At 36.7% G+C, this 15,594-nt stretch overlaps 1 protein-coding gene across 1 annotated transcript; it reads right to left on the reverse strand.

The window, feature by feature from the left end:
• Window positions 1-9,686: 9,686 nt before the first annotated feature.
• h2bk1 (H2B.K variant histone 1) lies at window positions 9,687-10,311 on the reverse strand. The gene is made up of 2 exons (XM_042497144.2): window positions 10,077-10,311; window positions 9,687-9,999 (listed from the first exon to the last, which is right to left on the reverse strand). Exons 1-2 carry the CDS (start codon window positions 10,188-10,190, stop codon window positions 9,763-9,765), a joined length of 351 nt encoding a protein of 116 aa, XP_042353078.1. The 5' UTR covers window positions 10,191-10,311; the 3' UTR covers window positions 9,687-9,762.
• Between the last annotated feature and the right edge of the window lie 5,283 nt (window positions 10,312-15,594).

A 15,594-nucleotide genomic window follows, 5' to 3' on the forward strand; every position in this document is an offset into this window, starting at 1 on the left:
GATATTCGGTATGAGACCCTCCCCGGAGTGTGACAAGTAATGCTATTTTTATGTCTCACATGCAGCCACTCGAGCTGCTCCTGTTTGCCTGCAGCAAAGTTACAGCCATGTAGTGTCTCTGTCAGACTGCCAGTATCAAATGAGTTGAGTAAACTCATGTTTTGTAACTACGATACACGTAGTTTGTTGGGTGATAGAAAATATTTTTTAAATTACACTGGCTCCTATTAGACAGAACCTTAATCAGCAACAGATTGGAGGAGTGCTTCCTCAAAAGCATTGACACATTAGGTTTTTACTGTGTCTGTGTTTCTTTCATCTTTTTTTCCGTTACTTTGTGTCTCTTTGCAGTTCCTTTACATCTCTTAATGGTAATTTTTGTCATTATTATGCATCTTTTTGAGTAATTGTGTTAGTCATTTTGTGTGTTTTGTGGTTGTTTTGCCTATTTTTTAGTTATTTTATGTTTATTTGCAGGTCCTTTGCATCTCTTTGTGGTCTTTTTGTTTCTCTTTTAGGTAATCTTTCGTCTCTTTTAGTCATTATGTATCTTTTTGTGTAATTTTGTATTTTTTGTTCATCATTTTGTGTCTCTTTTTAGTTCCTTTGCATCCCTTTGTGGTCATATTGTGCCTCTTTGTGCTTGTCTTGCCCATTTTTACAGTTCATTTGTGTCTCTTTGCAGTTCCCTTGTATCTCTTTGCAGTCATATTGTATGTTTTTTTGCATTTTCTGTGAAATTAAGTCTTTTTTGGTTATTTTGTGTGTTTTTATGTTGTTGTTTTTTCCCCTATTTCTGTGGTTATTTTGTGTCTTTTTGCATCTCCTTGTGGTCAAATTGTGTGTCTTTGTGGTTGTGTTGCATCTATATGTGGCCATATCCTTTTTTAAAGATTATTTTTAGGACTTTTTGCCTTTACAGCAGGAGAGAGACAGGAAAGCAGTGAGGGTTAGGAGGAATAACATGCAGCAAAGAGCCAAAGGTTGGAATTGCTACCAGGCTGCTGCAAAGAACTCAGCCTATATTAGGTACACTCAACCAGGTTAGCTAGAGGTCACCCTGCATATTGTGTCTCTTTGTGGTTGTTTTGCCTGTTTTTGCAGCTCTGTTCTGTGTTTTTGCAGTTCCTTTGCATTTGTTTGTGGTTGTTTTAGTGTCTTCCTGGTCAGTATGTGTTAATTTTGAGTGACACAGCATTGCAGCACATGAGCATGTCTGTGGGTTGTTTTGGTGTGTCCGTTTCACGTCACAGATAGGCCAAAGAACACGTAAACAGTAGAGAGCAGCAAGGACAGAGGTCTGTGAAAACATGACAGTAGTTACTTCTTTTTTACCTCTTACTAATTTAGTCTCTCTTAAAAACGTGGTGCAGATTTATTTGGATGGATGTTTTGGTGCTGCTTAGGTGGAGACAAATGATAATTAGTGACGGCATGTCATTGCATCTCACTGGTTAAGCAGCTGATAGAAGCTGGGGGCAATAAATACCCGTGACAACTGCAGAGTCATTTGACCCGGGTGTAAAAGCCGATTGTACGGATTGCCATTGCATTTAAAAGCCAGATGTTAGCGAGTGCGTTTTTTTGTTGAGGCTTTTTGTGCAGTGGGAATGAGGCATTAGAAGCTCAGTGTGTTTCCACCTCTCCTTCTCGAGATGTGCTGAGCAAGTATAGTCCAAGTGTCAAATCACTGCAAACTATGACCATTCCTAACAAAGCTTTCACTGTTAAACATAAAAAGGATTAGTTGACTTTTGTGCATTTGGGCCATTTTTGAGTCCAAATTTTGTCCTGTAATTTTTCCTAGAGGAAGATCAAATTAGAATGTCCTGTTTGTAAGCCCCTGTGAGTGTTTGCAAAATGTCTTTTTCTTCTTCCAGTATTTTTTTCTTTCAAGAGCCTTAATGGATTTTATGTATCCACATGGCTCCCTGCATTAGAACATTAGGCTGAATGACTGGCAACCGCTGTGTTACTCTGCCCCACGTGTAGTGTTCTGATGGCGGAGGGACGGCGCATAATTAAGCCTCTTAAGCCTACTCGCTAGGCATCTGACAAACATCTCTTTTGACTGATGGACCACTATTTTCCAACGTTATCCTATCCAATAGCAAAACTGATCCCATCTCTCAGACATCAGGGATAGTTTTTCAAGGCATGCAAAGATGACTCAAAATTAGGTGACTGATTAACTTGCTGTAATATCATTATCTATTAACCCTTGATTTCTTTAAAAAACATTGGAAAAAGGTAATGAGCAATTTGAGAAGAAATTACCCCCAAATCAGCAAGAAATTTGTATAAAAATTGCTAGAAAATTTGCAACAAAAACAAAAGAAAGAAAGAAAAAAAAATTTTAAAAAATAAATGAGGAAATTACTCAAAAACATGCTCAATAATAATAATTATGTGACATCATTTTAAATATATAATTATGATCATTATAAAAATATAGTTTTCTGGACATTTTTTAGTTTCTTTTTTCTTTTTATTTTTTTAAATCTATACATTTTTGCACATTATAGGTCATTTCTTGCCAACTTGCTCATTGCCTTTCCCCCATGCTTTCCAAAGGAATCAAAACAAATTCCCTGGGTTCAAACATTTCAATACTTGTGAAAGGCCGCTGAGTACAGTAAAAGACAAGTGACATTGATCCAGGTTTTAAAGGGTTAAAAAGTGCTGTATTGAATACATATTGTATAAAAGTACACATATTTTAATATATGCTTATGCACCTCTGAGTCCTTTAGGATTCCTGTAAGCTCTGTGGAAAACAAGGTCTGTACCACAGGTGGAGAAATACTAGATATTTGTGGCGAGGTTTTACCTTCTTTCCCATTTAAAAACACAGAAGCAGCGCTGCATCTCATCTATACCTTAACGACTGTTCTGGTATGGAAATCAAGGTCATTTATTTTATGTTACAGTTTGGTAATAGATGCCACATTAAACTGAAGGCGAGTAAGAGTTTCAACTTTGAAAACACACATTACCAGAGAGAGACTAGGAATATTGTTTTTGCGGCTGGAGTACATCCTTTTAAATGATATACATAATGAGTTTATAATATGCATCTGGGCTACCTCCTCTCTACTTTGATGTCTTCCAAATGGCCCGGGTGTCATCAGCAAAACATGTAGGCACTTTCCCGCCTCATTGACTCCCAAATGTATTTTAAATATCATTCCTGGTAACGCAATTATTTAAAACGCTGAACTAAACACTTACTAATGGGGAAAAAGACAGCGACTTCGATAAATTCATTTCTCAAATGGTGGGCATTCATGTTTCTTTTTTTTCCACTTTTTTTTTCCCTCTGTGAAGCGGAGGCAACTCTGATGACAAGAAAAAAAACATCAGCAGTGGTAACACCCCCTGCCCTCACAGCCCCCTGTGGACATATTAAATCTTTGGTTTCTTCACATTACCAACCAGAAGCTGTCTCTCCAAGGTTTTTCAGCATTGTGGTCAACTGCCTTCCTCTCCCAAGGCAGTGAAAGGCTGGACATCAGCAACAGGCCTGATGAGAGTGAGGCACTTCATTTATGCAATCATAGGCAATTAGTTCCCTCTGATTATGTGCCTCTTAATGCTGTTTTGAGTACTGTGGCACACAGTAATACAGAAAGAGATTAAACTATAGCCCTCCCTCCACACTGAGCAGTCATTTAATATACTGAGAACATAATGAAATGTACACAGTAATTACAGTAATATTAAATGCTAATGGGTTTGCAATTGGATCTGTTGTTAGTTTAAGACAGAGTGCACCCAAAGAAAGTTTAGAGAGAGCGCTACCATGACATCAGAGCACTCAATTATCCATCAGGTGTTTCTATTATTAATGATTTATGTGTTACTTATTGTTAGGGAGCAAGATTGTGTCTGGGCAATTTTGAGCTAATAAGAAAGTGATTAATATGTAATTTACATACTTAAGTTTCAATCTTGGGAGTTAAAGACAGGAAGTTTTTATGCAGGTGGTAGAATAACTTAGCTAGGGTAACCCTTTGATGCCTGGATCGACATCAGTTTTCTTTGGCTTCATTCAGAAGTCTTTCACAAGCATTTAAACCTCTGAAACCTAAGAAAATTGGTTTGATTTATTTTAAAAACATGGGAATAAACATGGTGAGCAACATGACAAGAAATGTCCTGCAAACTGTATACAATTATAGCAGTTATATGTTTAAAATTATGTTACAAAAAATGTATTGTAGCACTTTCTTGAGATCATTTTATTTTTTTATTTTTTGTTGTTGTTGCTTTTCTTTTACTTCACAAGTATTTAAACCTTTGAATCCTGAACAAGTTGCTTTGATTTCTTTCAAAAACATGAGAGAAAAAAGGCAATGAGCAACTTGTTAAGAAATGTAACTGCAATTAGTAAAGAAATTGTTTTTGAAAATTTGTAGATTTAGATTATTTCTCTTTTAAAGCTAGGGAAAAGGATGGGGAAAAAAGAAATAGAGGAAAAACTACATTATTGCTATAATTACATATTTAAAATGATGTTACAGAATTCTCATAATTTTTAAAAACATTTTCAGGCCATTTGCTTGTTTATCTCTTTCAGTTTTTTGTGTGTGTTTAGATTTCCAGGTAATTTTCTTGCATTTTTTTTTTTTACTAATTTCTTGCTAATTTTCATTCATTTCTTCTTAAATTGCTCTCCTCCCATGTTTTTGTAAGAAATCAAGCCAGTTTGCTCATTTATCAAAGGGTTATTTGGCAAGCGACATTATCTACAGGGAAGCTATTTTCTATGTTTATGCCTTTGTCTGCTGATTCTGATTTACATCTTTGCTTTTTCTCATTCTCTTAACATCATATTGACTCTGGCAGTCCATATGGACACATTAAAGTAGACACACAAAGTCTGCTTTAATTCTCCAATGCCATTAAAGCGCCTTTGATAGCCAATCTCTGGTTTACTTCCATATATATGTGGCTCATCAGAGTCTTCAACAGGGCTTAGACAAGGTGCACTGTTCGCAAATCTCCCCCAGGTCTCATCACAATGCTTGAGATGTTGGTGGAGAACCTAAATGAATTTATAGAGCCTTGAATTGAACAGTAGCTCCAAACTATTTTGTGGAAGCATGATTACTTTTTCTGTACTCTTTCAGCTCTTAGCCCCACTACCTATAATGTATTGTATCGGTCTTTTCAGATTCCAATTGTCTCTCAATGCACTGATCACCACGCAAATAGCCCTTTGTTTCATCACGACAATTGAGAGGTTCATATTTCAACCTAATAGTCCTGTATAACTTTAACCATCTATCACAACCTCATTTCATTGCGGTTGCAGTTAATACGCGCTTCCCTGCCAAGTGGAACATTTTCTAATGATGCACTCTCACACGAAAACAAGGCAAGCCAGCCTGGGCTCTGCATCACTCACTAATGCATCCATCCATAATGTGTTCATAGCAGTCTGCCTAAAGGAGACAGCGATGACTACCACCAGGCATGGGCATGAGAGGGGATATGGGGAAGGGTGCGAGATACAAAACCTAAATGGGCATGATAATCACGAACAAAGTTACTGCCATTAAAGACTGTATCACCCTCGTAATAACATCTGTAGATTTCACATCATTACCAAGAATACTGGGAAACGTCTAAAATGGGTGTCTCAACAATAACAGTCAGCGGTGGGAGTCACATCCAAGTGCATTATCACACTGAGCCCCGGCTTTGTGGGATGTTGACAAGAGTAGCCTAATAGGTGTATGTAAAGCCTGATGTAAACACCATCCTAATTAGAGAGACCTTTATCAGTTCCTCCATTTTATGCAGATTGGACTGGTGCAAACGCTAGTGTCATTATCCTGTAATCAAGTACTATTCAGTTGACAGGGTCGTCTTTTAAAACCCTGATTAGAATGCATAACAAGGATACGATGTTGCATTATTTCCTCCGTCACTTTATAAATATGTCAATTTTTAAAGCTAACTGAATAATGAATTAGGGTTGGAATACAGACGTCAGAGGTATAAAAACATGACTTTTATAACAAACCACTGCTGTATTTTGACATCTAATCATAAGAATATTAAACAGGTTGTACCTCTCATGTATTCATTGTCTTTGCATGTGAGATAAATGGGTCAGAGATATATGCCTGTTTTAAACTTTGAAAAACTCTTACCCCCATTTCTGACAACATTTGGGATCCATCAAAGACTTGTCTATCCATCTTGATTGAAAAAAAAGCATGCTGTCAATGTGAATATGACCAATTTCTCAAGTTGAGGCTGTTTTGCTCAGCTAATAGATAGAACCTGTCCTTTCTCATCTTGTCAAAGGCGTAGCTTTGTATTAAAGAGGGAGATATCCGTACTAATAATTTACCAGGACAGATTTGTTCCTAACAATATCCTAGAAAACTCATCTGCAGTATTTCCATTGTAAGAGTTCTGTACATGAATATGCAGGACAAATCATGTCTTGTATTGATTCAGTCAGGTGCAGTAGGTTTTTTTTTAATATGGGACAATCTTTTAATATGCCTGATCAAAAGTGTTATCAGTTAGTTTTGGTATTCCACCTCTGATGAGGAGCACTGCACTGCCTGCTCCACAGAAATTCCCAAATGGGGGTTCTGTGTTTGTCAGACAGTTTGAAGAAGAAATCAGCAGACTAGTAACATAATGCTCAGCAGGCTACAGGGCAGATTTTTCTTCTTGACACATTATGACTCCATTCTCATTAAATTCTGAGTTCATTTTTATAATATTACAACTTTTTTTCTCTCAGAATTATACATTTTCTGGACTTCTGAGAGAGCACATATACAAGGGATATGTTTTGAATGTGCATTCAGTTTTGAACATGAGTATTAATCTTGCTGAAACACATATGGACTATTAACTAATTCATCAACCCCTACATGAAATAATTTATAATGAAATAATTCATCATTATGATGAGCAGGTGCCACATGAACGTTGAAAGAGGTTACTTCCACAAACTTGAGACACTCAGCTGGGATAACATTAAATGAGAAAAGTCTAGAGAATAAATATTTGAAAGCAATACAGAATGACAGAGAGCCTTATTGCATTATACATTCCATTATATTTTTATATTTTCAATAATAACCTATGGCCTGAATTTTGTGTTTTGCTTTACAGACATAAAGACATTTCTGCCATAAATTGGTGCATAAAACTTCCTCTGCAGGAAATTGATGCTTACAATTTTCTCAGAGAGGACCCTCAAACCCCAGACTGTGTCCTCACATACAACGGTAGGAGACTTTCACAGTATGATAACCATCTCAGAAAATATTACAGTGTCACTGTCATAGAATTAAGAATAACTGGTATTATCAGTTACACTGACATATGAAGTAATAAAAACAATGGGTGCTTTTTGTGCTTTTTTTTTTTTAGTTGAATGTGTTACAGGCCTTCTGTAACTAAAAAGTGAATGAAAGTATGTGTAAAAACTCTTCTTACCTAACGATTTTACTTACTTCATAAAAGGTAATGTAACTATTACAGTTGATTACTTTTTGATTATTTTTCCAAAAACTATTTTAAACACGGCAATAAATCTTAAAAGACCCCAATACATAAGTGCATAAATGTTGCACTAAAAATTGTCTCAACACCTTTGCTGATCGGCTTTGGACAAAAAATACACCAGGAGTAGTTATACCTGCACAACAGAAAGATGTAAAGCAGCAGAATAAATGTTTAATTCAACATAGAAACTTTTTACTGATTTTTTAAATGAGTATTCACCAACATTGTGATTAATAACTATAATTTAATTACATTTTTTTCTGTCAGTATCTGTAACCAGTAACAATTATGTTTGTTTTATAATTTAATAACTGTAACTAGTTGGTCGCTGAAACGAACAATAGCTTATTGTGTTGATATTTTTCTTGTGGCCCACCCAAGTTTATATTCAAGTGACTATATGTAAATATAAACACATATATAAATATATAATATAAATATTATATAAATCTTTATATACAGTCTATGGGCCCGCCCAGCAAGCGAGCAAGACTTCCGGTTGCCATCTTTATTTTGGACCGCTGCTGATAAAGTTTTGTTGAAGTGTACAGTCTACCGGAACTGCGTTAGAAGAAGAACAAGATTTTTTTTTGTTTATTTCTTTACTCGTCTGAGGCGAGATATGTGTCGTTTTTTGTTGTTTCGGCGGCCGACTGAAGATGGAGACATCAGGAAATATCTTCAAAACACTGGTAAGTATTGTGAAATTACACTTTTGTGGTGTGTTAACGCATTAACGGTAGGCTAACGTTAGCCGTGCTAGCTAACCTTACATCGGGCAACTGCTAGCTCGCTGTGATACAAATTAAGCTTAAAACATATCAACTTTTGACACGATAGTTATAGCCACTGATACGCATTGAGTCAAGACACTTCGGGAACCCTTACTTGTGTAAGTGACATTAACGTTAGCTGTGGTTGTATCGGTTGACTCTCGGGGCTTGTTTAAAGAGTCTCTGAATCATTGCAGTGGAGCACTTGCAGGAGATAACGTGCCAAAAACGCGAAGCGATTAACCGGCTGACAGCAGTTCAGCTTTCATCCAGTTATGTTACCCTCTCGACATCACAGCCACCTGTTTAATTCAACACCTGTTGGGGCTTTGGTGCTCTCAGTGTATCCCAGTTTATTTGTGTCTCGCCTAGAGACACAGGTGCCTTTGCTCTTGGATCGATATGAGTGTGTGATGAATGATAGACCTACACACAAGTGGAGCCTGTGTGTGTTTTGAAAAACAAAGTGGATGATAAACTATTTGTCTGCAATAGGTTTGTCTCATACCTCGCTCATATCCAACTAAATGCCACAGTTTACACCAATAATAATTAATTTACGTCAATTATGATCAGTGTCGTAAATAAAGTACAGTGTGTACCATTGTACAGTTATAGCTGTCTTCTGTTATGCTGAAAGCGTGGGTGTTAGTGGTGATAAATGGTAAAACAAGCCGAGTTGTAATAGTAATTCAAACTTTGTCTGAATGTGAGGAAAGGGAATTTGCGATTGGGGCTTGATTAGAAACATTTTGTAATTTTCCCTTTTCTTATTATGTGTAAAAAAAATAAATAAAACAACAACAAAACAAAACAAAAAACGCAGTTAAGGCTGTCAAAAAGCATAATCCCACAGCTGGATATCCAGGGTTCCCACAGTCATAGAAAACCTGGAAAAGTTATAGAATATCACAATATTGTTTTCCATGCTGGGAAAAGACATTAAACTAGTGAATAATCATTGAAAGTTTTGGAAAGGTCATGGGATTTTGTTGTGTGTAATGTAAATAATTGTTCAGTAGTCCGCTGTGGATAACCTTCCACATATCAACTAGATTGGCGAAGGTTGCTGCTTAATTTGTATATAATAATTAACAATGAAGAAAAGTACATTATACAGTTATGTTTGTGTCATACGTTGTGAATATAGTATAGTTTATTTTAATCAAAATGACAGCTGTACAGGGAATCTTTTTAGCAAATAGGAACATTATAGCTTTTATGCACAGAAATTAGGTCTGTTATCAAAGACACTGACTCAATGTGCCTGCAATATGATAGATGTGCAATTACCCCATCTAGTGGTTTAATATTGACCCTGCTTCCCCGTCTCTAAATGAAAGAAGGGAATACAAAACGACAAGAAAAATATGCTGTTTGTGCTCATATTTATTGAAATCAACCAGACAACAAAGGCATCTTTGTCACAACAACTGTGCTGAAGTCTTCATTTGGAGCTGGTGTACTTGGTGACAGCTTTGGTTCCCTCAGACACGGCGTGTTTGGCCAGCTCCCCGGGCAGCAGCAGTCTCACCGCAGTTTGCACCTCTCTGCTGGTGATGGTAGAGCGTTTATTGTACTGAGCCAGCCGGGACGCCTCTGTGGCAATCCTCTCAAACAGATCATTCACGAAGGAGTTCATGATGCTCATGGCTCGGCTTGAAATCCCCGTGTCAGGATGCACCTTGGAAAGCAGAGGAAAAGGGTCGTTAGTTAATGGTAAAGTTCGCAAAACCAAAACAGTTAAGGTTTTTCACCCACCTGTTTCAAAACTTTATAGATGTACATCGCATAAGTCTCTCTTCTTTTGACTTTTCTTTTGCCCTTTTTCTCACCCGAACTCTTCCCCTTCTTTTTAGATATATCGTTAGTCATTTTTAAACGGTGTAAGATATAAACGTTGACAATAGTAACTACGCCAAATGTTATATCAAGCTTTTTTTTAAAGGAATAATTATCCCAGTTTTCTGGCTCGTGCACAGCTGTTTATATAGCGTGCGTTAATTAGTGACTAATTTAGCTCACCTGCTTTGATTTTGGAGCGAATAGACGCTGCACATTGAAATAGGATTAATGCTGAAAATGTAAAGGGCACTTGTTGATGAATTTCAGTTGTAATGGCAAAATCAGCAAAAATCTACTTAAAAAATAAACAAGTTCTAAAAATATAAAATTAATGACTAATAGAAAGAATAAAACTTTGAAGAGGCCTACCAAACGTGTTAGTTTTTATTCAGGCAGGTAATGTTTTGTTTTGTTTTGCATGGACAGAAGCCGCACATTATAATAAAATCAATGTTAATAATGTAAAATTCACTTTGTTAAATTTCAGCTTTCATGGGAAAAATCAATACAAAATCCGCTTAAAAATTAAATTAATAAAAACTAAATCAATGACCACTAGAATGAATAAAACTTAAGCTAAGAGGCCTCCCAAACGTGACAGTTTTTATTTACGCAGCTATTATATATTGGTTTATTTTGCACTGCAGTGTTGCACAGTAGTAATTTGATAAATGGACGTCGAGTTATACCATTGTACTTAATAATGGAGTCCACTGGGTGGCACTCTTGCACCAGTTTTAAGCTTGCATGCAATATTTCAATTGGAGCTATCTACCTGTAGTAGATTCCGCTTTAATCCACTGTAATCTTCCATGTAGCTACTAGCTAACAAAATATCTAAGACCTAGGGCTATTTTCAGATGACACAACATTTACAGGAAAACACTTTTTAGCTGCATTTGTAGTAACATTCAGGGTTTGGGTAAGCTCACTCCTGATCTGCATGTAGACCTGCTCTGTTTCCAGATAGATTAATGTACACTGTGGCGATGCTTATTAAATATGTATGGTATTATGAGCGAGACTGGATTAAAGCAGGGACTTGCCACAGAAGCCCAGCCCCAAAAGCCCCAGGTTCATTTTGTCTGATTAAGTGTGTGGCAGATATTTTCACTATTAAAGTCCAGTCTCAAAGCTTTATAATATAGTACAGTGCTGTGTTAAGTCCCTATAATTTTAACTCAGACTGCATTTACTTGGTGCATTATCTATTTTGTGTCTAAACTAAGTATAAATTTGGACTAACTGCAAAGGGCTAGTAAAACTGGGATATTAAAGTTTTTTTTCTTGGCAAATTATGATTTAAGCATGTTCTCAATTTATCCTTTCATCACATTCAGATACCAGACAAAAATCTGTCTTTGCATCAAAACGTGCAAAGTGGTGGTGGCTGGGCCTCAGTGGGTTATGATCTGAGGCCCCCTAGTGTGTGCATCTGCCCCCTTGATACAAACAGAATGTATTCCACTTTTAGCCGCTGTTTCTGGGGTGTCAGGTTGTAGTAATTGGAAGATTTGTTTGTTTGGTTATGGCGTGTTTACATTGCTATGTTTGTGTTTGATCCTGGACACTTTTAAGTATAAAACACCTCAACAAATTTAAGATTTTCATGCTGATAATTGGGATAAAAATGTTAATGCTCTCTAGGCTTGTATTTCTTTATTAGATATTCTTGTTGTGTTCTTCCGGATGAAAGGTTTAACATAAAAATTGGTCCCCAGTGTGTGATTGTTTTAGTCATATAGTATAATAGAACTGACAACATCCAGATTTAATCATGAAACATGTTTATATACTGACTTTCGCCACATTTACGTTTCTGTCTTAAAGCATTTTATTTCGCAAATTGCACAAGGTTTTTGTATTTTTCAGATTTCAGTTGAAGATTATCTCCCATATAGATTTCAATAAGATATATCCTAGTACTGACAGAACAGTTTAAAGGGACAGTTCACCCCAAAATCAAAAATACCTAGTTTCTCTTGCCTGTGGTGCTGTTTATTGGGCTACCTTGTTTTAGTGTCAACTGCGAAGTGTTGGAGATATCGGTTGTAGAGATGTCTGCCTTAGAGGTCTGATTGGACCCAAAAAAATCAGGCCTGGTCAGCAATTTGGTCTTGACCCATTTTAAAGACCCTCTTTATACTTTATGGTATATTTTTAAACATTAAAACATGGATCAGGCTAACAGCTATTTCAATAGTCTTGTCAAGTTCAGCAGAGTGGGCTGTGTCTCTTGGTGCGTCTAGTTGGCTATGGTGATGCGGTGTGTAAATGATCACTGCTTATTGCTGCATGTTGTACACACGTCTCCCTTTGCTGGGGAGGCAGAAATCGAACACAGCCAACCATGTTGCCTTGCGACCTGGCTGGTTGGGTTTGTCATAATCGGGCTCAGGCAGAGAATCAGAGCTGTAGACCGCCTTCTCTTCAACATAAAGAAACTACATGGCACTCGTCTCATGGTGCTCAAACAATATTAATGTCTCTTTACAGAAATCTTGACATGGTTACTCAAAATAATCCACAGACCTTGTTGTGAGCAGTTTCATGTATTTTCTCTCTACCGAACTACACACATCAACTGTATCACCATGTAGAAAGTTGAGTGCATCTACACTTGGACAATAGGCTTGTACTTGTGACAGCGTGAGATGTTAACAGTAATGGCGTCTTCCTTGGCTGAGCTGTGATGTTAGCTTGCTCAGTGGTGAGCAGTAGATGCCGGATTCCTTTCGTGCAGTGATTCGGCTGGTGGTTGTAATTTGGCAGAAAGAAAATAGTTCCTACATGAATCTGCTCACAACAAGGTCTGTGGATTATGTTGATAAAAAAAGTCATGATTTCTGGAAAAAGACATTGCAGTTGAGTTTTTCAAATTTATTTTTTGACTCTTTGAGCACCACAAGCTGAGTGCCGTCTAGTTCTATTATATGTTAGAGAAGGCAGACATCTCTGGGCTGATAACTGCAATACTCAGCACCAAAACAATCTAAACTGATACATAGCCCTACAGGTAAGAGGTAATATGTGTATTTTTTTTTTATGTTTTGGGGGGTAACTGTCCCTTTAGGTACAAGCCAATAACAATTCAAAAATGTACCTATCTTGTCTCCTGTGTGTGTGAGTATATATGTCCTAGCTCCTGTATCACAGAAATTTTATCTGTTTTGATTGATGACACCCGAGGCACTTGGGTGAACTGAGCACAAATAATACCTTTTATCATACAAACATATCTCTCTAAATAGTAAAGCACTTTATCATGCCCATTCTTTACTATCATGCCACAGCCTGGGGCAGTTGTATTGGCTTTAAACATGCTAGTGAGGTTCTACACAATTTTGAGATACACCCATATCATGAGTCATCTGATCTTATGAGCAGTGAATGTGAGGAAGTGACTGTAGCATCACTCTCTTATCAAGTAGGCTATTTAGGCTGTAGAGTGTGAAGTAAATTGACAGTAGTGTTAAGGCAATCACCTAAGAGCTCTAAGCAGTGGAGTTTTTTAATAAGACCTTCATCATGGGAACATTTTGGGTTTTAAATAGCTCTTGGCTCATTACTGAAAACCTTTGGCAAGTCCCTGTTATTTATCTAAATTCCCACAAAACAAGATGCAAAGAGACACCTTTCTATCTGTTATATAGTACAGATCTGCTCAAAAATTCTAATATCTAGCTATGGTATATGCAACTTAAGCAATGTGACATGTTTCAGTGTGCAGGCAGAGTAAAAATCTACCCATATTATTTGTCTTCAGGTTTCACATGAGAGGTGTTTGCTATAAAACCTCAAGGACCCCCTAATGTTCTGTTAGATTTACACAACTATCTGCTTTAATTTCTTTTTCTGTTTGAAAGGGGTACATTTGTATTCATCCAAAGTGTTACAATTTGAGTAAGTAATTAGTGCCAGATCTCTTCACAGCACATTGCTATTCCTGTGTCCAGGGTCTCAAACTTTTTCTTCTCCTCTCAGTGTTGTTTTTCCACAAGCACACAGCAGATATAGAGCAGCAGATTACATATGAATAGGCCCTTATCTCAGACAGCATTTATGCAAGGTCATTTGCAGCAACTGCAACACACATTGAATAGCAGCCATTGGTTGACTGTATTGTGAAGGCCATCTTTTTCTCTGTTGTGTGGCAGATTTCTGCGCTTTGCTTGTTTCATCTATGAAGAGAAGATGAAAAAAAGGTAAGTGTGTGTGTGTGTGTGCATATCTGCTACCTTAGTCTGTCTATCACAGAAAAAGAAAAATGTCGGCTGTTGTGTTCATCACAGACTTTCATATCAACATATTGCTAAAGGCTACGCGGAGTGTTTGTTTTATTTTTTTTCCTGCTGGGTTTGTAGCTTAATAGAACAAAGGATAGTTTGATACCTGCAGTGATTACTCTGTAGTTGCCAAATGCACAAGTTGTTTCACAGTCTTTTACATAAATATACCACTTTGTGTTTCTGTGAACATTTCCATACTCAAGCAAATGTTGGAGCTTTATAATTTTTTCCACTTTTTGGATGAGCAATTCAAACTTTAAAGTACAAAGCATTTAGCATTTAGTTTATCTTAGCAATAAAATAAGCGTTTGTAATGCAGTACAGATAAGTAAGAGTCAATATCATCATTTGCGACCCCATGATCTGGTATTTTCATGATAAATAAGTCACAATACAATATTATTGCCATATTTCATGTTTTGCAATACGCTGAGGATTACAATAACATATATACAGCAATATGTTGTGATTTATAACATATATTGCCGTACGTGGCAATTAATTACTTTTTTCAACTGTAAATTATTTCACCCAAAGAAAAAACTTTCTTAACATCTGTTCTCTCTCATAATATTTAATAATGATTTTGATTTTTCAGTCTGTTCAGTCTCATTTCAATCATTTCTTTTGCTGCAAAATGTATCTAGTTACTTTAAGAGCAGTTGACCTTAAAGTCTGCAGGTCCTTAAAAAGTCTTCAATGTCTGAAAATTCAATTTTGTAAACATTAGGCCTTGAAAGTCATTGAATAGTCAAAAAAAGTTTAAAAGTTTGAAATGTATGAGATCCTAATTGCCAGAAACATGTCATGTTTAACATGTCTGTCTAAAAGTTGGTTTAAATTTAATGGTTATAAACTTTCTTTTTGTAGTTCAGATAATGTTTTTGCTCCTCCGTGCTGGAACCACTTTGTTCGGTGCAGTGTTGCATCTTTGCTGCTCTTTCTTTAACTTCATGATGTATATGCTCTTAAATGTTGACTGCTTTACTGCAGGGTTCAGTTCCTAACAGGGTAATCTGTCCTCTGAGGTGCTTGCCAAATCTGCATAACTCAGGCATCACCAAGAATGACAAACTATAATTGCTCCTCTTAGCTTTACATCATATCAGGGCAGTTTGCTTATTATAAGGATTTTTGCTGAACTG

The sequence above is a fragment of the Plectropomus leopardus genome, chromosome 12 (genome assembly GCF_026936395.1).
Source record: "Plectropomus leopardus strain MGB_pleo_1.0 chromosome 12, ASM2693639v1, whole genome shotgun sequence".
Lineage (NCBI taxonomy): Eukaryota > Metazoa > Chordata > Actinopteri > Perciformes > Serranidae > Plectropomus > Plectropomus leopardus.

Bases quoted from the DNA above. Each gene is read 5' to 3' on its own strand.
- h2bk1 (XM_042497144.2), bottom strand. From the start codon at position 10,190: ATGACTAACGATATATCTAAAAAGAAGGGGAAGAGTTCGGGTGAGAAA. The intron at 10,000-10,076 runs GTGGGTGAAAAA...CTGCTTTCCAAG, and splicing joins TCTATAAAGTTTTGAAACAG to GTGCATCCTGACACGGGGAT.